The 26,592-nt window shown below is 36.7% G+C and overlaps 1 protein-coding gene across 1 annotated transcript in view; it reads left to right on the top strand.

Moving 5' to 3' along the window:
• The window catches only part of ARL6IP6 (ARF like GTPase 6 interacting protein 6), a 37,632-nt gene extending 11,549 nt beyond the window's left edge, over positions 1 to 26,083 (top strand). The window contains exons 3-4 of the mRNA XM_068968649.1: positions 511 to 643; positions 24,747 to 26,083. Of these exons, the coding sequence (XP_068824750.1) occupies positions 511 to 643; positions 24,747 to 24,840 (227 nt within the window). The 3' untranslated portion in view covers positions 24,841 to 26,083. The remainder of the gene's footprint in view (positions 1 to 510; positions 644 to 24,746) is intronic.
• The last annotated feature ends 509 nt before the right edge of the window (positions 26,084 to 26,592 follow it).

The following is a 26,592-nucleotide window of genomic DNA, read 5'->3' as shown; positions in this document are numbered from 1 at the left end:
ATGTACTAAGCAGGGTGACAATATACAGCCTTGATGTACTCATTTTCCTATTTGGAACCAGTCTTGGTCCACGTCCAGTTCTAACTGTTGCTTCCTGACCTGCCTATAGGTTTCTCAAGGATCACTTAGTACTAAGTAATAAAAAGTAGCAAGCTGTGAGCACCGAGTTAAATAAAAAATGTTAGGACATTTTAACAGTGAAGTGTTTTAACATTTTCCCCACAGTTTCAGTTATATAAAACTGAAGATAAAAGCTTTTTTTTAAGTTGAATTTGTATTCTTTTCCACATGGTAAATTATAATTGAATTAAAATGTTCATTGATATGACTTCTAGTTGTGCTTTAATACTTTACACTTCCACAAAAGATTTTCTCCAAGGCTTATATCTCTTTTATCACTCAAGTATAATTTAGAGGCTTAGAAATATGTATGATCTTCTGAACGTGATCTGAGTTAATTTAATTGCTTTGGTGTTAATAATCCAAGTTTTCTCCTCTTTCCCCATTAAGGATTCTGGAGTCTACTTATAATATCCCTAACTGCTGGATTCTCCTGCTGCAGCTTTTCTTGGACAGTGACTTACTTTGATTCTTTTGAACCAGGAATGTTTCCTCCTACTCCTCTTTCACCTGCCAGGTTCAAGTAAGTATTCTTGTTTCTTTTTTCCCCAACCTATTCCAGCTCTGTTAAACATACTACAATAGAAGCAAGAGGCTGCTTATTTTTGAAATAATATGTTGAGGTCCCAATCTTTATTATAAAGTACAGCTTGGCTCCGTCTTTAGATAAGTGGAGAAGAATATTTTAAACTCTATATGTAGATAATGCAGAGGTGTTTTTAAAAATTAAATTCAAAAAATAAGATGTATCAAACTTTGACGGCTATTAATCCTTTTGGGATGAAATTTCATTTGAAACACTTTATGAAGGCTGAATTAAAAATTCATGCTTGGATAGTTAAGACTTAATAATTGAATTGAAATTTTCCTTAAACTCTGTGTAATAATTAGCAAGCATTTATGGCATACCCCCCCAAATTTATATATCTAGACAATATTAGATTTGTTTTATAGTGGAACATTAAATTTCTTTGGTCTGTATTTTCTGTTTCAAAGAGTTTCAGAAAATTTGGTAATCAGTATTCTAATCTAGTTTGTTTATGTGAGGAAGACTCGGGTTTGAAATACAGTTTTCCAAATGAAAGCATCTAAGACCTCTAGTTTATCCTACAAACTAAGGTTGGAAGAAGTGGGAGAAGAGTATGAAGAATAGAAAATAAATTCTATTAATGATACATATGTTATCAAGAGAACTATACTTGGTACTGTTGTTACTACCAGTTCCTGCCCACCCCACGGACAACTCATAGAGATCAAATGAAATATGTTTGAGGCACTCTGTAAATAAGTTTGATACTAATGATAGTTACTAATAATCATTGTTATTAATGGTCATTGTTATTTTTAAATTCATTTTTCTGTCTTATAAATATATTTATAAAATTTTTGACTTCACTTTAAATGAACTGTGTAAGTTTATTTAAAGCATCTTAATAAATCCCTATCTATATATGTAACATAAATCACATACTTGCCAATAAATTTTGTGTATGTGTTTTGAGTGGATAATGATTAATTAATAATCTAAACTAAGTTATATGTAATGGTGCAGTGCCCTTACGTAATTTACATGGGTGACATTCAGTTCGAAAGTTAATTTTGCTGAGTATTCACTTCAGAGTTACTTTCTATTGCTGCTCATTGACATCAACCAGTTAACTTTAATGAGGGTGTGAGTCTAATGTAGATGATACAATAAGTCATACAAAAAAGACCTCAATTTTACTGTTTTTTCTTTTACTTATTTATGTCTCACTTCTCCCCTGAATTCTAGTCCTATATTTCCAGGTATTTAGTAGACTTTGCCACCTGGAGTCAGAAAGCACCTGGCACTTAGAACTGTTAAAACTTTTAGTCTAAGACATAAGTATCCACCTACTTATCAAGGCCTGAAACCCTTTTTTACTCTTATTTAGCCCTTCATTAAGTCCAGTCATTGTTGCCTTTTGAGGTGTTATTGGAAAACTTTGTCCTAGCACCCACGGTGTTTTTGCCCTATTTAAAGTCTTGGCTGGGGTACTTGACTCCTTGGAGTCCCCTGCTCCCAGGCTCTCATTCTGATTTATCCTGTGTGTTACAGCCTTTATAAAAACAGATCTTAGTCACAGTTCTCTTGTTTAAAAGTCTTCAATGGCTTTCTCAGTTCTTTCAAAAGCAAGTCTGACTCCCAAGTATAGCCTAACAAGCCTTCCCCAAGTGACCCTGCTCTACTTTTCCAGCTTTATCTCCAGCTTTTTCTCCAGTGCTCCCTCTCTCTTAGCCATTACCAAATTACTGTGACATTCTCTGAACAAACTGAACTTTTGGCTTTGCTCTTGCTGTTCTTTCTTCCTGGAATATTTTCCCTCTCAGGTTCACTTCCACTGTCACTAGAATTCCTAAGACTCATGTGTTAGAAGCTTTTAGAGTTATAAAAAAGCATTTCAGTGTTCCTTTAAGGATCTGGAGTTCTAAGGACATTTAACTAATTTCCTAAAATTTATCTTTGCATTTTTTATTAGACTAGAACCAGTAGTGATGGACCTCAGTTTTCAATGTCTTAATTAGTCATTCAAATATGAGATAGTGTCAGATCAGAGACTTACATATTGATAAGTATAGAGAAGTTCATTTTACATATGTGTGTGTCTTAGTTGCTCATTCGTGTCTGACTGTTTGTCATCCCGTGGCCTGTAGTCCCCCTGGTTCCTCTGTCCATGGGATTTTTCTGGGCAAGAATACTGGAGTGGATTGCCATTCCCTTCTCCAGAAGATCTTCCCAAACCAGGGATTGAACCCGGGTCTCCTGCATTGTAGGCAAATTCTGTATTGTCTGAGTCACCCAAAATTGGGAAGTCCAATTTTATATATGATAAATCAGCTATTAGCTCAAAAGCAAGTCTGACTCCCAAGAATAGCCTAACAGGCATTCTCCAAGTGACCCTACTCTACTTTTCCAACTTTATCTTCAGCTTTATCTTGAGTCAAACTGTAATTTTAATTGATCCATATTTACTAAATAGAAGTACAGTCCAAAAAGACATAATAAATACAGTGGCCTTTGATCACAGATTAACGGAAACCACAGACCCGAAAAAGGTATATAACATAGTGATAACTGATAGTTGTTTCCTAGTGAAAACCCTGCCCTCTGGTGTTTGAAGCAAATAATGCAATTACTTCCGAACTGGCAGGATATAAGTGCATTCTCTTTGTCACCAGCAGAGTGAGTGCTTGTACAGGGAAACAACTCTGCCTTTTGAGAAAGTTAAAATCTTCAGATTTTTATTTTCTGAGAAATCAGATTGATGCATTTTATTATTTTTCAACATCACACTTTTATAGAAATATGTTTATAACAGGTTATGAATATTTTATTTAAAATAAAGCGATGTTAATATAAATGTTTCCTCTGATTACATAAAGTACAGGTTCTTTGTTAAAAATTCAGAAGACAAAAAGAAAAATAATGGAAAAACTAAATTAGAGAAAATGACTGACAACATTTTAATGTGTATCTTTCCATTTTTAGCATTTTTTAAAAGTTAAAATTGGGATCATAGTATAGATATTTGTAATCCAGTTTTAATTTAAATTTTGTTACAACATTTTCTATTCAATATTTCTTTGAGATTTCAATGTTTTAAGTATATTTTAAAGATAAGTCATCCTATATATTTTTTAAGGAAAATCTAATATAAATGGTAGCTAGATTCTAAGATAATTTATTAAACAGAGGTCTCATTAACTAATTAAAAAGTAAAGAAAGGCACGATAGTTGAGATGTAAAACAAAGAGAATTTTCTCTTTATTTTTTAAGTTTATTATTAAAAATATTCCATATTTCTAAGTCCATCATGAGGATCAATGATGAAGAGAATAAAATAATCAAGTCTAATTGGTTTGTTTTTTACAAAAAGCAGTCGTTTGCTCTCCTTTGCAGATTTAAACCCAAGGGCATTTTTTTTAACTAATTAGTACAGTGGGAAAAAAATTTGAGAAGCCCATATTTACTATGGCTATCAATTAGTTGTACTTCCTTAGAAACATAAACTCCTTGAGGGGAGAAAATAATAATCTTTATTGTTATAATAGTAAATTTTAGATGAGATGTTCAATGAAATCACAGTTTGGATCAATAATTAATTAGAGGAGTTGAGATAAGAAAGAAAACCTTTGTACTCATAAAATTTTTTTTATATTTACACTTTCGTGTTTGTTAGGTATTGTCTTAGTTCAGGCTGCTATAAAAAAGTACCATAAACTGGGCTTATGCATGTGCATATGTTAGTCATTTAGTCATGTCCGACTGTGCAGCCCGATGGACTGTAGCCCATCAGGTTCCTCTGTCCATAGAATTCATCAGGCAAGAATACTGCAGTGGAATGTCATGCCCTTCTCCAGGGGATCTTCCTGATCCAGAGATCAAACCCGGGTCTCCTGCATTGCAGGCAGATTCTTTACCATCTAAGCCACCTAGGAAGCCTCATGAACAACAAAAATTTATTTCCCACAGTTCTGGAGACTGTAATTCTAAGATCAGGGTACCAACATGGTCAGTTTCTGGTGAGGTCCATCTTCTGGGTTGCAGAGGACATCCTTCTCATTGTATCCTCATAGGGCAGAGAACAGAGAGAGGATGCAAGCTTTCTTGTGACTCTTAACAAGAGCACTTACCCACATCCCATTTATGAGGGCTTAACGCATGACTCCCATCCAATCCTAATTAACTCCAAAGGCCCCACTTTCTAATATGGTCAGTTGGAGGGTAAGGTTTTGACATGAATTGGGTGGTAAGGAAATGGACACATAGTCCATAACAGATATAGCTGAGAAACTTTCATTTTTACATACGCACAGAACTTTAGAAAAGTGAAAGTCGCTCACTTGTGTCTAACTGTTTGTGACCCCATGGACTATACAGTCCATGAAATTCTCCAGGCCAGAATACAGGAGTGAGTAGCTGTTAACCTTCTTCAGGGGATCTTCCCAACCCCTGGATTGAACCCAGGTCTCTTGCATTGCAGGCGGATTCTATACCAGCTGAGCCACAAGGGAAGACCTTTAGGAAATAAGATGGTTAAAGAATTTTGCAAGGTGTATTTTTAGTCAGCTACTTAATGGGCTTCAAAGGCTTTTTTTTTTTTGGCCACGCACTGAGGCATGCAACATCTTAGTTTCCCAACCAGGTCTCAGACCCATGCCCCCTGCAGTGAAAGTATGGGGTCTTAACCACTGGACTGCCAGGGAAAACCCCCAGAGGCATATTTTTAAGAAAGATGGTTGTCAAGCTGACTTTGCAAACTTACTGGGTTAGAAGGTATGCTGCATTGTCAAATGTATAAACTTCTTGATGAGGAAGCAGTCACTTTCTTTGCAGAAAAAGAAATTTTGGTCAATTGTATTTTTAAATTATTTTCTTAGTTCCTGAAAAAGCTGTTAAAGAGCTAGAGGCAGATGCAGTAACTTTAGATTCCCTGGGGTGTCTATTTAGGCATTGCCCACTTCTCCCTACTTTATAATTCATTATCCTATTCTTCTATCCTATTTAATCAGCATCTTCAGTTCACTGTTCATTAGGTTTTTCCTGTTCACTCATTGGGTTTTGTTAGTGATTTCCAAGCAGACAACTTTAACAGTATGCTGCTGCTGCTGCTGCTGCTAAGTCGCTTCAGTTGTGTCTGACTCTGTGTGACCCCATAGATGGCAGCCCACCAGGCTCCGTCCCTGGGATTCTCCAGGCAAGAATACTGGAGTGGGCTGCCATTTTCTCCTCCAATGCATTCATGCATGCTAAGTCACTTCAGTCATGCCCAACTCTGTAGTTAATATTTCACATAATGGTAATCTGCTTTAATTATAGTTTTCAGGAGTTAATGCGTTTAAGTATATGACCACCCATGTAAAGATACTACAGTCAGAGAGAGAATCCAAAGCCTGAAAGAATCTTGGGGTTCTTTCCAGGCTGAGCTGGTGGCAGCACAAGAACTTATTTAAGTCCTCCTGAATAGGGAGGAAGATAGGTATGGATAGGAGATGTGTACTTGAGCTGTTAAAAAGTACAACTTTTTAACAAATATTCTGGGATCACTGTGGATGTCTTAGACCTTCATATTAAAGGTTTTGGAGAACTTAGTCTCCTCTGAGTCACCCATAGGGGTTATCATTAGTCTAGGTCCTCCATTTTTTTTAACAGATAAAGACATGAGTCCCAAGGAATATTAGTGCCTTGCACAAAGTCAAATAATTTGCATGTGGCATAGCTGACAACTAACTATGTTTATTGTTTTTGTTTGCCCATCTCGAATCAACAGGGAGAATTTCACTGATTAAAGCAGTGTCATTTTATTGACAAAGGCACTTGCTGTGAGTCTGCTCTGTGGCACTTTTGCCCATGCAATATTGCCAAATCCAGTTAAAGTCTGTTCTTATTAATAAAGTCTTACTCTGTTCTCTGCTTCACTGTTTTCTCTCAGGGACCAGAGTGTTCCACTTCAGAATGATTTCTCTCATATTACCTGTGCACAAATGCCATCTCAGTTCAGTTCAGTCCCTCAGTAGTGTCCAACTCTTTGCGACCCCATAGACTGCAGCACACCAGGTTTCCGTGCCCATCAACAACTATTGGAGCTTGCTCAAACTCATGTCCATTGAGTCAGTAATGCCATCCAACCAGCTCATCCTCTGTCATTCCCTTCTCCTGGCTTCAGTCTTTCCAGCATCATTAGTCAGTTCTTTGCTCAGGTGGCCAAAGTACTGGAGCTTCAGATTTAGCATTAGCCCTTCCAATGAATATCAGGACTGATTTCCTTTAGGATTGACTGGTTGGATCTCCTTGCAGTCCAAGGGACTCTCAAGAGTCTTCTCTAACACCACAGTTCAAAAGCATCAATTCTTTCATCACTCAGCTTTCTTTATTGTACAACTGTCAACATCCATATGTGACTACTAGAAAAACCATAGCTTTGACTAGAGGGACCTTTGTTGGCAAAGTAATGTCTCTGCCAAGAAAATAAAGTCTCCCACTGTTTCCAGTGATGTGGCTGCAGTTTTATAGTTATCAGCTTGTTAGATAACTCAATGATTATCATAGGTCCTGTCTAGGGTAAAAATGTTAGTTTATAATCTAGAAATAAATTTAGTTGGGAAACGATAATGTATGTGATGGGTCTAGCAAAAACACAATGTAGATAGCTCATTAGTTTTTTAATTGAGTCAAAATATTCCATAAAAGTGATGAAAAATATATTTAAATAAGTCATTAAGTTTGTCTGCCTTATAGGACTTTTACATAGAGTCAGAGGTTAAGGGCCAGTATTTTTTTTTTAAGCGTCAGTATTCTTTAAGAAGTAAAGGTATTCTTTAATTTCAGTTGCTAGACAGAAGTCATAATTGCTAGCATGATCTTTGATCTTATTTAGGTCAGAGTTCAAATTTAACAGCATTACTCCTGTAACATTCAAGCCAAGATGTTAGCATTATAGAGATAACAATATTATTTTGTTCTGGAAATATCCAGAGACTTATTTCTGAGGAGGAAAAACTAATGCTTATATTTAAAGTTTCTAAGGATATGGGAATATTTGTTAAAACAAAAAATAGACATCACTGTAAGTTTTCTTAGATAGCTTTTAAAGGAGACCTAAGCCCAAAATTTGAGTGAAAATTATTACTCAAGTAGCCATTTTTAATTATCAGAAATAAGCAAAATATTATATTTTTGTTATAACTCAAGTCAAAGGCAGTGTTTGTGTTGCCAGTGAATTTAAGGTTCTTGCTTCATCATGAAAAAATTTGGAGACAAAGTAATGGGTTAAAAACTAGACTTACTTAGAGAAAAACACACTTCACAGACTTGTAGACAGCTAGTACAGCCACGAAATTAGAAGATGCTTACCCCTTGGCAGGAAAGCTATGACGAACCCAAGACAGTATATTAAAAAGCAGAGACATAACTTTGTTGACAAAGGTATGTACTGTCAAAGCTATGGTTTTCTCAGTAGTCATGTATGGATGTGAGAATAAGACCGTAAAGAAGGCTGAGCACCAAAGAATTGATGCTTCTGAATTGTGGTGCTGGAGAAGACTCTTGAGAGTCCCTTGGACTGCAAGGAATTCAACCCAGTCTATCCTAAAGGAAATCAACCCTGTAATATTCATTGGAAGGACTGATGCTGAAGCTCTAATACTTTGGACACCTGATGTGAACAGCCAGTTCATTAGAAAAGACGCTGATGCTAGAAAATACTGAAAACAAGAGTAAGTAAGTGAAAGTTGCTCAGTCATGTCCGACTCTTTGTGACTGTCCATGGAATTTTCCAGGCCAGAATACTGGAGTGGGTGGCCTTTCCCTTCTCCAGGGGATCTTCCCAACTCAGGGATGGAACCCATGTCTCCTGCATTGCAGGCAGATTCTTTACCGGCTGAGCCACAAGGGAAGCCCAGGAATACTGGAGTGGGTAGCTTATCCCTTCTCCAGCAGATCTTCCCAACCCAGGAGTTGAACCGGGGTCTCCTGCATTGCAGGTGGATTCTTTACCAACTAAGCTATGAGGGAAGCAAAAGAAGGGGGCAGCAGAAGATGAGATGCTTAAAGAGCATCACTGACTCAATGGAAGTAAATCTGAGCGAACTCCGAGAGATAGTGAAGAACAGGGGGGCCTGGTCTGCTACAGTCCATAAAGTTGCAAGGAGTCAGACATGACTTAGTTACTGAACAGCAGCACCACTCCGCAGAGTATGGGCTGTCTCAGAAGGTGAGAGAACCTCGAAATATGGTGTGGTTATTTTTTATGGGCTGAGTAATTTCATAGGCTAATGAGTGGGAGGATTATCCCAATTAATTTGGGGAAGGTGCAGCAACTTCAAGATTAGGCCACCACCTACTTCTTGACCTTTTATGTTAGCCTCAGAACTGTCATGGGGCTGGTGGGGGCATCATTTAGATACTAAGGTATTACAAGGAGTATATGATGAGGTTCAATCTTCTGCCATCTTGGACCTAGTTGGTTCTAACTAGTTTTTGTCTTGTCCTATGGCCATATCATTGTTTTAAAGGTTGTTCCCTTCCCCCTCCCTTTTGTTTCATTTGTACTGTAGATGCCTCTCAAATGGTCACATCTGTGCATTTCCTAAAATGTTAAAATATATAGAATTTGATTGGCAGTCTATACTGAATATACAAACTACTGTCTTCCTGGTGCTGTTGGTTTTTTTGTCTGGATCACTGAGTTATCCACCTTTCTGCTTCTTCCAATCACAAATGATATTTGTGAATATTAGGACACTCAGTTTCAACAAACACATACTTTTAATTCAATTTAAACATTTCTGAACAGCCTTTTTTTTAAAAATTGTGTTGCAATGGTATTTGGTATTTGCAGATTAAATTAGAAGTAAGAAAGAAAAGTGAACAATTGATTTTCATTTGAATTGCTTTTTGGTAAACTGTTTTTGGTAACTTTTACAGAATGAAAATTCACACATCTCACATGTTATTTCCTGTGTAATGTTCTGGATATATTCAGATGCTGAAATATTTAAATCTCTACTACATTTGTATGTGAAAGGGTTTTCTCTAAGTTCTTGTTCTTAATACTGGGGCCGTTATTTTTCTTACAGGTTAAGATATAGTACAAACAAAATAGTAAAATCATAATAGAAATGAGGTTATGAGTTCTTGATCAGTAATATAAGTCTTGAAGATCAAGACAAGTAGGTGATTTAGTATTTAAATTGGAAGTTTCTTTTCCAAGCACACAAGATTTAACATTGAACACAATAAATTGATGGTGTGACTCTTTTATACAGACTTTGGAGAGTTGCCGCTTTGTGAGATCAGATATTCTTTATTGCCATGGGCTAATGAAACAGATGTCAGATGGCTAATTGCAGTTGGAGAGAAGCTACTGACAAAAGAGACAGATCAAGAACTTGGCCTTGCTATTTGAGTATCATGAAGTTTCATTATTTATCTTTTCGTGATTCATTATCTTCATTCTAGGGACTGTTTGGAGCCATCAGTTGTAAAGCTGTCACTATTAATGAATATATTGATGGCACTGCACAGAGGCTTCTTGAAGGGTTAAAATATATGCATGTCTTATATATTCCATTAAAATTCTGAATGGAGACTTAAATAGATGTAACAAAATCCTGTAAGAAATCATATTAAATATTCTTGGTTTCTTTGTTGCTTTCATAAAGTAATATAGCTGCTGTTTGCTTTGCACCTATTTGCTATGGCTTTTGCTTACACAGATTTACAATATGTTATGTATGGGTTGCTGAATAGACATGGGTGTCCATATACACAGAATAGCATGGATAAGAAATACCTAAGAGATAGCACTTGGTAATATTATACTTCAAACCCTTTATATGTGTTCAACAATCTACATAAATTACGAGTCAGCTTGGTATGTTATAGAGAGCTTATAAGTCAGGAGCAACTTCCAAATGCAGGCTATACCATATACTACTCAGAAGAACTTTTGAGCAAGTCAGTTGGTATCTCTGAACCTTAATTTCCTCCTCTCCAAAATGGGATTGAAAGCAGTGATATCTACACTCATAGGCAATAAATATGTTTACCACGTAAGGCAACAGATACATCAGATGATAAATCTGATACAGTCCCAGAGCTTTTCTTTCCTTTCCTTAATTCAAGCTGGATGTCTGACTGTGGCCTACCACTGGTTACAAATTATCTTTTCTTGAGTAATTGTTATTTATCTCTAGATTTTTATCCTTAAAATTTTTCCCCCTTTCTGTTCTTTTGATAGTAATATGCTCTTTCTTGTATTAAATAATGCTAATAGTACATGGTAGTGGTTTTTAAACCTTGTTCTTGGCAAAACAAGTTTGTCAACAAAACATCGTGTTATTTTTAAGCTGACTTACGAAATCTAAGGTCTTGGGAATCCCTTTTTTTTTAATACTGTTTGGCCTAACTTTCTAACAAATAAGGACTTTGTCTAACTAAGGACAGTATCCAGGACAGATAGATGTCCTTAGCCATTTTTCTACCTCGATCCACTGATGAATAAAGTTAACATGTTTAGTTCAGTTTGGAACCAAGTAAACTGCTATATGGCTTTCCTGTTGGCTCATTGATAAAATATCTGCTAATAATGTAGGAGACGCAGGTTCAATCCCTAGGTCGAGAAGATCCCTGAAGAAGGAAATGGCAACCTGGCACCTCACTCCAGTATTCTTGCCTGGGAAATCCCATGAACAGAGGAACCACGTGGGCTGCAATTTGTGGGGTCGCCAAAGCATGGGACAGGACTTAACAGTTAAACAGTAACAAAAGATTGCTATATATAAGTAAACTAGACTGTAAGTTAGTATGCAGTTTCATCCAACCAGATATACATTTATTTCTCTTTAATTTTCAGGAAACTGTAATACAATGAGAAATGAATGCGTACATTTTAATTCCATGTTAAAGAACTCAGCTCATTGTTAGGATCTTTCAGTGCTTGTATGTTATTATGTTAGTTAATATCACACCAGCAAAACATAGGTTGTGATTCAGTTAAAATTTCTAGTTGGTAAAATTCTAGATGAGGCATAGATTATTATAGAATGGAGATCCAGAAGTGATTAAAGACATCATAAGGACTAGAGAAGTTGGCAGTATAGCTGGGAAACTAAGGAAAAAGAAAATCCTTTTTTAAAAAATGAGGAGCTGCTTAAAGTTGAAATTTTGAATTGTATTATAACATAGTCTACCATTGGGTAGATTGATAAACCAACTTGCTTCATTAAAATGGTAGCCACTTTATAACTAATACTTACTCCTAATGCACATCATTAGCCTAATTACTAGGCTAATGACACAATGGAGTAAATGCTCAAAATGGCTTCTCTGTCCATGGGATTCTCCAGGCTAGAATACTGGAGTGGGTTGCCATACCCTCTTTTCAGGGGATCTTTCCGACCCAGGGATCGAACATACCTCTTACATTCCCTGTACTGGCAGACAGGTTCTTTATCACTAGCACCACCTGAGAAGCCCATATATTTTTAAGAATGATGCATTATAGCTCATTCTCATATATATAGCTACGTATATATATATATATATATTTCCCCCCCACACACATCTTTTAAGTAAATGCTTTTCAAGATGATCCTTAGGATTATCATGAAACCTTGAAGTCAGTGCACAGTCGTATTTCTAATGCTTTATATTTTAATAGCATTTCTATTTCAAGTAGTAATTGAGAAATTTATCTGCTAGGACAGTGACTGATTTAAAATTTCTCTTTATTGATTTTTTTATGATTATAGAATTAATACATGTAGCACAGAATTGTATAACTTAGTTAACTGCTGCAAAATCTTATTTTGAATAATACTGAATTAACCAATGTGAACAGACTGCAGATACTTCAGATTTTAAAAAAACTATATATATGTAAATATTCCTGTTTTGATACAAGTATAATCACATAGCACATATTTTAAAATAATTATTTCTGTAACCTTGATTACTAAAACCATATGACTCTAGACATGCATATGTGTGTATATGGTGTGGTATATGCACTGGAAATACATCATTCCACCCAAATATAACTACACCTTCAGTTCAGTTCAGTTGGTCAGTTGTGTCCAACTCTGCCACCCCATGGACTGCAGCACGCCAGGCCTGCTTGTCATCACCAACTCCCACAGTTTATCCAGACTCGTGTCCATTGAGTCAGTGATGCCATCCAACTATCTCATCCTCTATCATCACCTTCTCCTCTTGCCTTCAGTCTTTCCCACCATTAGGGTCTTTTCAAATGAGTTAGCTCTTCGCATGAGATGGCCAAAGTATTGGAGTTTCATCTGCAATATCAGTCTTTCCAATGAACATTCAGGACTGATCTCCTTTAGGATGGACTGGTTGGATCTCCTTGCAGTCAAAAGGACTCTCAAGAGTCTTCTCCAACACCACAGTTCAAAAGCATCAGTTCTTTGGCGCTCAGCTTTCTTTATAGTCCATCTCTCACATCCATACATGACTACTGGAAAAACCATAGCCTTGACTAGACGGACCTTTGTTGGCAAAGTAATGCCTCTGCTTTTTAATATGCTGTCTAGGTTGGTCATAACTTTACTTCCAAGGAGTAAGCGTCTTTTAATTTCATGGCTGCAATCACCATCTGCAGTGATTTTGGAGTCCCCCCCGCCCCAATAAAGTCTGACACTGTTTCCCCATCTATTTGTCATGAAGTGATGGGACTGGATGCCGTGATCTTAGTTTTCTGAATGTTGAGCTTTAAGCCAGCTTTTGGACTCTCCACTTTCACTTTCATCAAGAGGCTCTTTAGTTCTTCACTTTCTGCCATAAGGGTGGTATCATCTGTATATCTGAGGTTTTTGATATTTCTCCCAGCAATCTTGATTCCAGCTTGTGCTTCATCCAGCCCAGGATTTCTCATGATGTACTCTGCGTATAAGTTAAATAAGCAGAGTGACAATATACAGCTTTGACTTACTCCTTTTCCTATTTGGAACCAGTGTGTTGTTCCATGTCCAGTTCTAACTGTTGCTTCTTGACCCGCATACAGATTTCTTAAGAGGCAGGTCAGGTGGTCTGGTATTCCCATGTCTTCCAGAATTTTCCACAGTTTGTTGTGATCTACACAGTCAAAGACTTTGGCATAGTCAATAAAGCAGAAGTAAATGTTCTTCTGGAACTCTCTTGCTTTTTCGATGATCCAACAGATGTTGGCAATTTGATCTCTGGTTCCTCTGCCCTTTCTAAATCCAGCATGAACATCTGGAAGTTCATGGTTCATGTACTGTTGAAGCCTGGCTTGGAGAATTTTGAGCATGACTTTACTAGCATGTGAGATGAGTGCAATTGTGCGGTAGTTTGAGCTTTCTTTGGCATTGCCTTTCTTTGGATTAGGCTTCCCTAGTGGCTCAGAGGTTAAAGCGTCTGCCTCCAATGTGGGAGACTTGGGTTCGATCCCTCCTGGGTCGAGAAGATCCCCTGGAGAAAGAAATGGTAAATCACTCCAGTACTCTTGCCTGGAGAATCCCGTGGACCGAGAAGCCTGCTAGGCTACAGTCCACGGGATCGCAGAGAGTGGGACACGACTGAGCAACTTCACCTTCACCTTCTTTGGATTGGAATGAAAACTGACCTTTTCCAGTCCTGTGGCCACTGCTGAGTTTTCCAAATTTGCTGGCATATTGAGTGCAGCACTTTCACAGCATCATCTTTTAGGATTTGAAATAGCTTAACTGGAATTCCATCACCTCCGCTGGCTTTGTTCGTAGTGATGCTTCCTAAGGCCCACTTGACTTCACATTCCAGGATGTCTGGCTCTAGGTGTGTGATCACACCATCGTGATTATCGTGGTCATGATATTTTTTGTACAGTTCTTCTGTGTATTCTTGCCACCCCTTCTTAATATCTTCTGCTTCTATTAGGTCCCTACCATTTTTGTCCTTTATTGAGCCCATCTTTGCATGAAATATTCCCTTGGTATCTCTGATTTTCTTGAGGGGTTAGACTTATAATCTGTTAAACTAGCTAATATGATAGTTTTAGTCTTATTCTCTGGCACTTCATTCTAAAAATATTTTGCTGTATTTTCTCCTGACAGATTACTTTGAAATGTATTTTTTTTAAGGCGAAAGAAATACAAATGTATATATACATGTACAGTTGTACAATGCATCCAGTGTGTAGCCACTGTCTTAGCAATGTAAATATACACAAAAACAAGACAGGGACAAATGGGAGAATTTTTTTTTTTAACTTCTGCATAGTTTCTTACTTGATTTCTTATTCGAGTTATCTGTTATAACAGTCTAAAGAAGTCAAAATCTGTTTTAGGAACATAATGATAAAGTGAAACAAATACGTTTTATCATTGTTCAACTTACTTATTTTTTTGTTTAAAACTGTAGTAACTTTGAAGCTTTCAAGTGGAAAGCAATTGGGATAGATTTTTGAAGTGGGATAGATTTCTGAAGTGATAATCTTCTAGGAAGTGTCTTTGCTAATTTATATATTTCCAAACAGTAATAGTATTTACTTTGAGGTTTTCAGAGTCACTAGAGGTTCTGGCTGAAGAGAAATTTTGATTCAGTATGTCGGGGTACATTCTGAAATTCTGAATTTCTAAGGAATTCCCAAGCAAGGCTAGTATATTGCTAATCTGTGGATTATACTTTGAATAGGAAGGCTTTAGGACAAAAGTTGGCAGACTTTTTCTGTATAGTACCAAGTAGTATTTTGGCTTTGTGGGCCATGTGGTCCCTGTCACAACTCTTCAGCTCTGCCACTGTAGCACCAAAGCACCCAAAGACGGCACACAAAGGAATGACTGAGACTATGTTCCAATAAAAAGAAACAGGTGGCAGGACAGGTGTGTCCTAGTTTGCTAAGCCTTCCTTAGAGGACCACTCTGACATTGCTTATAGACATTGCTTATAAAGTTTCTAAAAATCTGAGAAATATATGTGTATACACACACATATATGTTTATAAGATCAAGTGGACTTGTCTGTTCAGCTCAGTTTTATAGTTGTCAGGATATGACACACTTTTTTTAAAGTCCCATTTTACATTAATTTATAATAATTACTTCCCCATGGATGGAATACTGGAGTGAGTAGCCTTTCCCTTCTTCAGGAGGTCTTCCCAACCCAGGGATCTAACCCAGGTCTCCCGTATTGCAGGTGGATTCTTTCCCAGCTGAGCTGCAAGGGAAGCCCATAATAATTCCTTCACACTTAAATGGTAAATGTATTAACTTTTACTGAACATCTAAGTTTTAGTGAATAAATGATGATAAAGTAGTGATAAAGGGTCCTCTAAAGGCCATTTGAACAAACAAGAAAGCTTACAGCTTGAGGATGTTTAAAATTATAACAAAGTAAGACGCTTACTCCTTGGAAGAAAAGTTATGACCAACCTAGATAGTATATTCAAAAGCAGAGACATTACTTTGCCGACTAAGGTCTGTCTAGTCAAGGCTATGGTTTTTCCTGTGGTCATGTATGGATGTGAGAGTTGGACTGTGAAGAAGGCTGAGCGCTGAAGAATTGATGGTTTTGAACTGTGGTGTTGGAGAAGACTCTTGAGCGTCCCTTGGACTGCAAGGAGATCCAACCAGTCCATTCTGAAGGAGATCAGCCCTGGGATTTCTTTGGAAGGAATGATGCTAAAGCTGAAGCTCCAGTACTTTGGCCACCTCATGTGAAGAGTTGACTCATTGGAAAAGACTGATGCTGGGAGGGATTGGGGGCAGGAGGAGAAGGGGACGACAGAGGATCAGATGGCTGGATGGCATCATGGACTCGATGGACGTGAGTCTGAGTGAACTCCGGGAGATGGTGATGAACAGGGAGGCCTGGCGTGCTGCGATTCATGGGGTCGCAGGGAGTCGGACATGACTGGGCGACTGAACTGAACTGAACTGAAGACAGTTAATGGAGAAGGAAATGACATCCCACTACAGTATTCTTGCCTGGAAAATCCTATAGACAGAGGAGCCTGACAAAATACAGTCCATGGGGTCATGAAGATTTGGACATGACTGAGCAAACACACACACAGCAACCCAAGACAGTTATAAAAACCCATTGTAGTAACTTTACTCACTTCTTTTAGATTATGAGTCTACAAGTTACTTTTTTCCCAAGTACAGTAAGTGTTTTTCAGGATTAAGAAATCGACTAGGAGAAATAAATTATTGGCAAGAAAAATAATTATAATAGAAACTTTAAAAGGGGAAGCCAAATGAAATACATCAAAACTTGGTCACAGTTGTTAGGAACTATAAGTAAAACTAGCTTCCTTTTACCAGGCCTGTGCAGAGAAGGAAGGATGAAGTGCCTGCCCTGAAAAATTGTAAAGTTATAGAGGTATTGTAAAGTAAAATAAAGTAAAATTTAAAAAAAAAAAAAAGGAAGGTCAGGTAGGAGAGAGCCTGCAGCAAAGCTAACAAAACGTTGCAACAGCAGAAGACCTCAAATCCATTCTAAAATGGATCAGGTGCGGTGGTATTCCATATAGAAAGGATGAAGAGACTAAGAGATGAATCATCCAAACTAAGATCTGAGTAACTAAAGTTCACAACCTTCATATTCTGAACTAGAATCTTACTAGCTAGCACTGTCCGTCCATGCCTGGAGAATCCCATGGACAGAGGAGCCTGGCGGGCTACAGTCCATAGGGCTGCACAGAGTCAGACACAGCTGAAGTGATCAGCAGCGCATCATCCTACATCCCTGTCCCATTTTTTTTTTTCTGTGTCTGTTCCACATATTCACTTTGCATTTTAGGCTTCAGTGGACCTCACCTCCAGTTTCATGACATCATGAGGGAACTTCTTGCTTCTTCCTCCCTCTTTCATGAAATTAATTACAAACTTAATTTACATCCACTTCGATCATACCATTTTTCTTTGTATCTCAGAGGATAAAGGGTTCTCCCTGCCCAAACTTAATTCTACTTCCTGTGCTGTGTATATTGCCCCATCTCACTGCAGCCTTTCCTTTATACCCAGTGTTCTTTTTAGGATATTTTTTAAACATTTAAGTTTCTCCTGTGTTAGAGAAAAAATCTTCATGCCTAAATCTCTCCATAGTTAAGTTTCTTGTAAGACTAGAGAAGAGATAGTTCCCGCTTCGCAGTGAACTATAGTTGCTACCACGTATGTTGTGCAGTCACACCTAGACTAAAATTTTTTCTCCTTAAATTGACTGCAGAACTCTTAATTACAAAATTTAAAATCACCTTCAATCCATTATTTGAAAGTTAAATATTGCTTTTCAAAATGATTTTCTTTCTTAATTTCTCTGACACTGCTCCCTTCTGTTTTGTTTTGTTCTTTCTTTCCAGCTTTCTGATCCCTACTTGGCACTTGTGGAATCCCTTTTCCTGAGCTACTTCTGAGAAATAGACTTCTGAGTCTGTCTAGCCTATCTTGAGTCTCTCTCCTGAGAACCTCCCTTTTAATATTCATTTGTATTTCCTGTTGCTTACTAGGAGTTTTTACTTCAGTGTCCAATAGGTATTTGCAGTTTAACACATCTAAAATTTCCCACTTTGTTATCAACCTGTATTTCGGGTTCCCTATCATGGTGAGTGATGTTTCATCCAGCCAGTAAAGTGGGAAATCTGCCCTCACCTTCAGTTCTTCCTTCTCTCTCATTAACTCTAGCCAGTCCAGCATGAAAAATAATGCTTGACATTTATTGTGTTAATGATTGTGTGCTCAGTACATTCAAGACACTGCAACAAGTACTTGTTAATATTATCTCAGTCTTCACAGGAGCACTAAAGAGAGGAATTATTAACCTTACTTTAAAGATGGGAATTAGATTTTCAAGGAGGCTGAAGTAGTCCTATAAATATCAGAGCCAGGTTTAACCCCTCCACCTCCACCCCATGGAAGGAGAGTTAGTTTTCCAAGTCCTTCTCTCTCACCAGATAAACTATTAACCATTTCCTGCATTCTCTATGTGTTGCCCCTACACATATTGTTATTTGTTTAGAATGCTGAATTCATCATAGTCAATTTTAGCTCAGGTACTGACTGTTCTTTTAAAATTAAAATCTCTCCCCTTCTACAAACCAAACAGCGCTTTGTCTTCTAAGTAATGCTGTCTGCAGAACTTTAACTTTTAGCACACTATGTCAATAGACACATCCTTGTCTCCCATGTATAGTGCCTGGTATAAAGAACTCATCCTATAAATTTTGGTGAAGTTTAATGGAAAGAGAAGAAAATTATAAAATAAAGAACTTTAATCAAAACAGAAATGATAGTGGCACAGAACACAGAAATACAGATCAGTGGAGCAGGATAGAAACCGCAGAGGTAAAGCCATGCACTTTGAGTCACTGAGTCCATGACAGGCGGCGAGAATATACAGTGGAGGAAAACAGTGCGTTCAGTAAATAGTGCTGGGATAACTGGACAGATACATATAAAAGAATGAAATTAGAACATTCTCTACCACCATATACAAAAATAAACTCAATGGATTAAAGACCTAAATAGAAGACTGGATACTATAAAACTCTTAGAGGAAAACATAGGCAGAACACTCTCTGACATAAATCGCAGTAAGATCTTTTTTGATCCACTTCCAAGAGTAATGAACAAATGGGACCTAATTAAAAGCTTTTGCACAGCAAAGGAAACCGTAAAGGAAAAGAAAAGAAAACCCACAGAATAGAAGAAAATATTTGCAAACAAAGCAACCAAAAAGGGATTAATCTCAAAATATATAAACAGTCCATATATCTGAGTATCCCCCCCCAAAAAAAACATTCAAAAAGTAGACAGAAAATCCAAGTAGACATTTTTCTAAAGAACACATACAGCGGGTCAAAAAGCATATGAAAAGATGCTCAACATCACTAATTACTAGAGAAATGCAAATCAAAACTACAGTGAGGTATCACCTTATACTAGTTAGAATGGCCATAATCAAAAAATCAACATGTGGAGAAAAGGGAACCCTTCTACACTGTTGGTAGGAATATAAATTGGTGCAGCTACTACGGAAAACACTATGGAGGTTTCTTTAAAAACTAAAAGTAGAGCTACCATATGATCCAGCAGTCCCATTCCTGGACATAAATCTAGAGAAAACCATAATTCAAAAAGATCCATGCACCACCATGTTCATTGTAGCACTATTTAAGTAATCAGGACATGGGAGCAAACTAAATGTCCATTGACAGAGGAATGGATAAAGAAGATGGGGTAAGTATATATTACTCAGCCATTGAAAAGAATGAAATAGTGCCATTTGCAGTGACATGGATAGACCTAGACACCATCATACCAAGTGAAGTAAGTCAGATGGAGAAAGACAAATATCATATGATATCGCTTATATGTGAAATATAAGCACGGTACAAATGAACCTATTTACAAAACAGAGATTGAGTCACAGATGTAGGAAACAAATACAGTTACCAAGGGGGAGAGGGGGCAGGAGGGATAAATTGGGAGATTGGGACTGACATGCACGTGCTTGCTATGCTAAGTAGATTCAGTTGTGTCTGACTTTTTGCAACCCCATGGACTGTAGCCCTCCAGGCTTCTCTGGTCCATGGGATTCTCCAGGCAAGAATACTGGAGTGGGTTGCCATGCCCTCCTCCAGGGAATCTTCCCAACCCAGGGATTGAACTGCTGTCTTATCTGTCCTGCATTAGCAGGCAGGTTCTTTACCACTAGCGCCACCTGGCACATATACACACTACTATAAGAACCTATTGTATAGCACAGGAGACTTCAATACTCTTTAATGACCTATAGGAATAGAATCTAAAAGAGTGGATATATGTGTATAAATATATAACTGACTCACTTTGATGTACTGCAGAAACTAACACAACATTGTAAATCAACTCTACTCCAATTTAAAAAATAATTTAAAAAGTGAAGAAGAAATAAAGACTTTTCTCCAACAACAGAAAACGGAACTTTAGAGTATAAATGGTGAATGTAATATATATTGTTTTTTGCTTAATGAGAGACAGCATTTCCTCAGGGAGGAAAGCTTTCTCTTTGAAATTCTAACCCTTATTTCTTAAATAACACTGGTAAAGTTAATTGGAATACTGACAGTTTCATCTTCCTCAGCAATTGTTGCAAGTAATTTGTTGTGTCATTTTGTGTTTCTGAAAGAAACATAAGAGAAATGCTTTGCAAGTGATTGAAATATGGTGAGGTTATTTTCTTTCAGATTTTGGGCTTGGGTTAAGAATTTCTGGTTCCAGGTAACGGCTGGTTACTCCAGTCAGGCTCACACAGCTTAAAATTCTTTCAGCATTAGAGATGTCCTGGCTAGGGAGAGAATGAGCAGTAAAAGGCAGCTCAGATGTGTGAAGAAGGAATAGATTAGTATCAACTAGTCATCCTGTCTCCTGCTGAGCCGGTCAGACACACAGACAAATAGCCAGTGGTTGTTAATGTAAGACTTTCATATAATTTCTTACTGGCAAGCAGAGAGCTTTCTGCTCAGAGCAAAATCAGTTGGCAGTGATGTTACTGTATTAAATTGAAAGAGTTCTGTCATAAGAAGCGTGTTTGAAATGTGGAATATATGTGAGGGAAAGGAAATATAGGAGTTAATATGGTATACGAATGAAGACTTCAAGAAAGTGAAGACCACTGTGTAGTATTGGCTCAGACAGTATAGAATCCACCCGCAATGAGGGAGACCTGGGTTAGATCCCTGGATTGGAAAGGTCCCTTTGAGGAAGGCATGGCAACCCGCTCCACTGTTCTTACCTAGAGAATCCCTATGGACAGAGGAGCCTGGCAGGCCCCAGTCCATGGGACCACAAAGAGTTGGACACGACTGAGTGACTAAGCACAGCACTGTGTAGTACAGAGATTCAGTTAGGAGTCAACCAGACCATGATTAGAGGAAAAGCAGTAAATACAAAACATGAAAAAAGAGCTGCCAATCTGTTTGGTCTCTCTCTGAAATAAACAAAGGTAATTTATTTGAGACTTATGGTAGTGGCTTATTCAGTGCTTTAATTTGTAGTTTAAAAGTAAGACTGCTGCTGCTGCTAAGTCAGTTCAGTCGTGTCCGACCCTCTGCGACCCCATAGACGGCAGCCCACCAATTGCCAGAATCATTGAATTAATTTGAATCTTAAATTTGAAATGTATTCCATTCCTGAATAAATGAAAGTAATTAAGGTATAGTTCTTCCATGATTTAGTCACTTTACAAGTTTGTTAGATATCAATATAACTATATTGCTAGAAAGCGCATTTCCAGACTACAAAATCTAGATCTAAATAGTGGAAGTCTTGAGTTCCCTTGTGAATTATAAAGGGAGAAGTGATTATGAACTTTTTGGAAGAGGGTAATACCAAGCAGAAATGCACACACAAACACAGACCTGTAGTTCTTCAGTCTCTTTCTTCCCTCCACCTCTTGAGTGTGCTTGTATGTTCTTGTTCCTCTGTTTTGATTTGGGTTGGGTCTAGATTTAGGTGTTTTACTTAGAAGCAGGAATTGAAGTAGAAGATCAAAAGAATTTTTCAAAATCTCATCTATAGCTAAGCTTTCTTTTCCATAGTAGATCGTGGCTAACATTTATTGATTATTTGGTATGTGCCAGATACCTGATTCTCATAACTTTATGTAAGAGTAGCCTTTCTTTTTATTTCTGTTTTGGGAAATTGAGGCTCAGTGGTCAAATTCTGGCTTCATACACCCTGAAAGTGGCAAAGCTGGCCCTCAAAACTGTCTCTCAAAGACTCTTAACCACTAATAGGATTCACATGAGTACCTTTTTGTAGGCTTCTTTATTATTAGGAATTCTTTAGAACCAAAACAAGATAGTACCTTCTTATAACTAATCTTTTAGGATATAGAAAGAGTTGCATTATTATGAGCTTTGCTTTGTAACCATATTTTTTTCTAGTATTTTTTCTTATTCAGTGTTTCCCATTTATTTCCGTTTTGATTTCAGAAATGTATTGCAGTGGAATAGAACTGTTTCTCAGCATAATAAAATCCACAGTTGGGAATTCTAACATTTACTTTAGGAAGGATCCTGGTTTTGTCATTGAGGTCTCTGTGTGTTTCTGTATTTATTTTTAAATGGTCAAACGAATAGTCAGGTCTTAAATTTTTGAATTCGTATGTTAAATGAAGTCACATGTTAGTTTTCATTATATTGGGTTGGCCAAAAGTTTGTTCAGGTTTTTCCATAACATCTTATGGAGTATTTGACAAAGGGGAATTAAAGTACCTTCAGTTTTTTACAGGACTTCAAAGGTCATAAGTAGGTCATAGAAGAGAAAACCTGCTAAGGGTTCTGTATATCTTCTTCAGGGAGGAAAATCATGTGAATTTAAAAAGCAGTTTTAAACTAGAAATTCCTCAAATATTTTAAGTCCCTTGCCTGGCAGTACATTCATGAACCGCTATAGTGTTCACAGTGGGAGCATGGTATGTCTGAGGTGGTAGAGAGAAAAAGAACCACAGCTCTGGAGTATTTCTTCAATGTTATTAAAATTCATTGTTTTACTGGTTTGTGAAAGCCACTGAGCATTTGAGCTTGTACATCTCAGTAAAATTCAATTATGTCAGCATTGTAGTTATTATAATTTCCTAATGTCTGATAAGCTGTACTTTAGAGATTTTTCTATTTTTATTGGAATGTGGGATCTCATAAACTAGTAAAAGAGAACAATAAAGTCCTGAAATTCTATTCCATGATTAACTTTGATAGTGTGAATTTAAATATTCTTAGGTCAGTGATAGTTTTGTTTTGTTTTTACAATGAATGATAATGTTGACAGTTACAATTAGATTTCTGTTCACCAGTTTTTGTGAGAGGAATTTCTTTTTCTTAAAGGGGCAAAATATTTAGTGTTACCTGTTTTATTTTACCAAATAGTAGGTTATACAGCTAGGTAGAATAGCCCTTATGAGCAAACCAGAAGTATCTTAAACTAGTCCCAGATGAGAAGGACCGAGTGGAGAGAGTAATAACTCCCATGACCAAAATAGGAGGCTTTCAGAATACAAATCTTCTGTAGTCCCAGGTGAATGCAAAGGGGCTGTTCTTCGAAAAGTATAAATTCTTTAGTCTTTACTGCTGATTTTACTGGACTGGAATCATTATAATAAGGTGCTCTTCAGATGTCAATTTTTATCTAAATACTTGCCTGGCTTTGATCTGCGATTAAAGAGGACTAGGGGCATGGTAACCCTCTCAGTCCAGGGCCCTTATTATTTAATACTTAACAACTTGATATTCTTACTACTACTAGTATACCTCCCTCTATGTCCTCGATTTGGATTGTTCCAGAGAAGATTCTTTTCTGCCTCTGACACCAATTGGACACTACCTTCTATTCTTCTTAGCATGTCTCATCCTTATTAGGATAAGCAAAGAATATTAACTGCAATAGAGTTAGTGTAAAGAATGTTAAGAAAATGTAGTAAAATTGCTCCACGATCAAGGGAACAAATGTCATGGAAAGTCTGTGCACATGAGCTAGCTGGCCCTCATAGTAATCATAAAACAGTGTCTTTACTGACACCTGGGAACCTACTGAAAGCCACCTAAATTAAGTAACCTATTAAGTTGAAAACTGTAATGTTTATAATAGACATATCTGTTAATGATTTACATATGGACAAGTGCTGTTTTTAGTGCTCAGAGAAAAAGTAGAATTTCATGTAATCTAAAGAAAACATGGTACAAGTAGGACAAATACTGGAAAAAATATGTATTTTAAATTAGCAGTAAGAAGAGAGTGGGGAAACCAGTGCTAATTTAAATGAAAAAGTATGCTTGTAATATAGTAGTAACAAGATTTATATTTTCGAATTAGGTGATGGTACACACATGTGACTATGAAACACAGTAAAGAAGTTACAGGGATCAAACAGCATTTTACTCCAGTTAATGAGATTGAAAAATTATATTTGATAACAGTTTTTGACAGAGAGCTTACATCTTTACTAATCCTGTAGCTGTCTAATATTCTTTTTTAACTTGTGTATTAATATATAAACAGTGTTTGGGAAACGTGTTTCCAGGTTGTAAGCATTTTCAGTAAAAACTGATGGTGTCTTTGTTACACCAAATTACATTTTCCTTTTTTCATCTGTTTTTTTCTCCCCTTAGGAAAATGACCGGACATTCCTTCCACATGGGCTACAGTATGGCAATTTTGAATGGCATTGTAGCTGCTCTGACTGTAGCTTGGTGCCTCATGTAAACCTGCACTGAAGCAAAGTACTGGATAAAACTTAAGTCATGATTACTTTGTAATAACAGAAGAATATCACTGCCTATTCGGAAGACCAAGAAAGTTGCTGCTCATTATGTCGTTCAGATACAAGTCATATCATCATCATTATGGAGGACTTTTTAAACATCATTCTAGAGCCTAGGCATTGGGAATGTATAAGTATTAAGTTTCAAGTAGTTCTTAAAAGTGTAAGATGTTTACCTCATCTTTTTACTTTTGTGTGTGTTGTCCTTATAAGTTGTAGAAAACAATTTAATGCAAATCAAACTCAGAAACCTAGATGCAGAACATCCTGTATCAAAGCCTGCTTTTCTATGTATATACTACATTTTTGCTAAGAAATACTGATAGTACTTTTGAGACAGAAATATTTCTTATTTATTCATTATATTAGAAAAGCAAACAATGCCTACTACTTTGACATTTTATAGAAGCTACTTTTAAATCAGAATATTTAGTTTTCGATATATAATCAATAGAAGGTGCACTTATTTTTTTAACGGGGTATGGTTCTTTGGTGTTTTTGTTTTTGTTTTTTTTACATATTTTCCTACTATGTATTGAATTTGTATCTTTTTAAATTGTTGCATCTAGGCAAATGTAAACATTATTTTTTATCTGGTGCAAACCTAATACCTTCCATTTTTAATAAGTATTTTGTCTTTTAAGAAAAGCACATTGGCCTCACATTTAAAACTAAGTAAACTTATTTTTGACAAAAAAGTAACTGAAAAAAGTTTATTTAAGGAATGATAATATTGAGGAAATTTAAAGCTATTCCCTATTTCCATTTTTACAATGCCAAATATTTATCTTGGTGCATATATGGTTACTTCAACAGAACTGATACTATCTTTTTTTTAATAAATATAGACTTGACATTTTTATATTTAGGAATGCTTGAATTAGTTTGTTTTTAGTCTCCAAAATTTGGTTACCAAAATAGAAAAAGTATTTTGATACAGTGTGTGTACATGTATAATTTTTTATGTATAGTTGCCTTATTTTCCTGTTTAAATGTTCTTTTGTAATTGTGGTGTTTTGTTTTTGTTCTCATTCTAATTAAGCCTTAATTGTTCCGATTCCTTTCTAAATACCTGCTTAGGAATAGTCACTTGAATTTTAGAAAGATGGACTATTTAAAATGCTGTTTTCCCTGGCCATAGGAAAACCTGCCTTAGGATAGCATTGTGTAGCAAAACTGCTTATTCAGGCCAAATGGGAAATGAATATATACATTTGTTCATGTTACCTGCTAATTGTTGTTACTGAGTAAATGATTTAATAATGTTTCTAAAAGTCTTAACCTTTTTTTTCTTTTACCATTCAAAACCCTTTCATTGAAAATGCCAAATGCTGCTCTCTCTAATTTAAATTATCTAAAGTGTTTAGGTTAATAGGAGAAGGGGGTGTTTTTAAGGCATACATATTACACAAACATACACACATCCCATGGCTTAATTATTCCTTGCAGAGTAGTGCTTCCTATCTTCTTCCCCACCCCACGAACCCTTCTCCTTCTCCCTTCCCCAGCAGCCTTGGCTCCAAAGGGCTCTTCTATTGCAAAGGAATGTACAAGTAACACAATCAGTTTTTCTTCTCTCTACCCCCAAGAACTCCCCAGCACCCTCAAATTTGGAAAACTTCCTGATTTTTATGTCTTATGACTAAGGAAAATCTAGTAGACCCTTTACATGTAAGTATCTATAAGATACTATA

This window comes from Capricornis sumatraensis, chromosome 3, assembly GCF_032405125.1.
Source record: "Capricornis sumatraensis isolate serow.1 chromosome 3, serow.2, whole genome shotgun sequence".
Taxonomy (NCBI): Eukaryota; Metazoa; Chordata; class Mammalia; order Artiodactyla; family Bovidae; genus Capricornis; species Capricornis sumatraensis.
The sequence above is the reverse complement of the archived record's forward strand: the minus strand, read 5'-3'. Positions and strand labels throughout refer to the sequence as shown.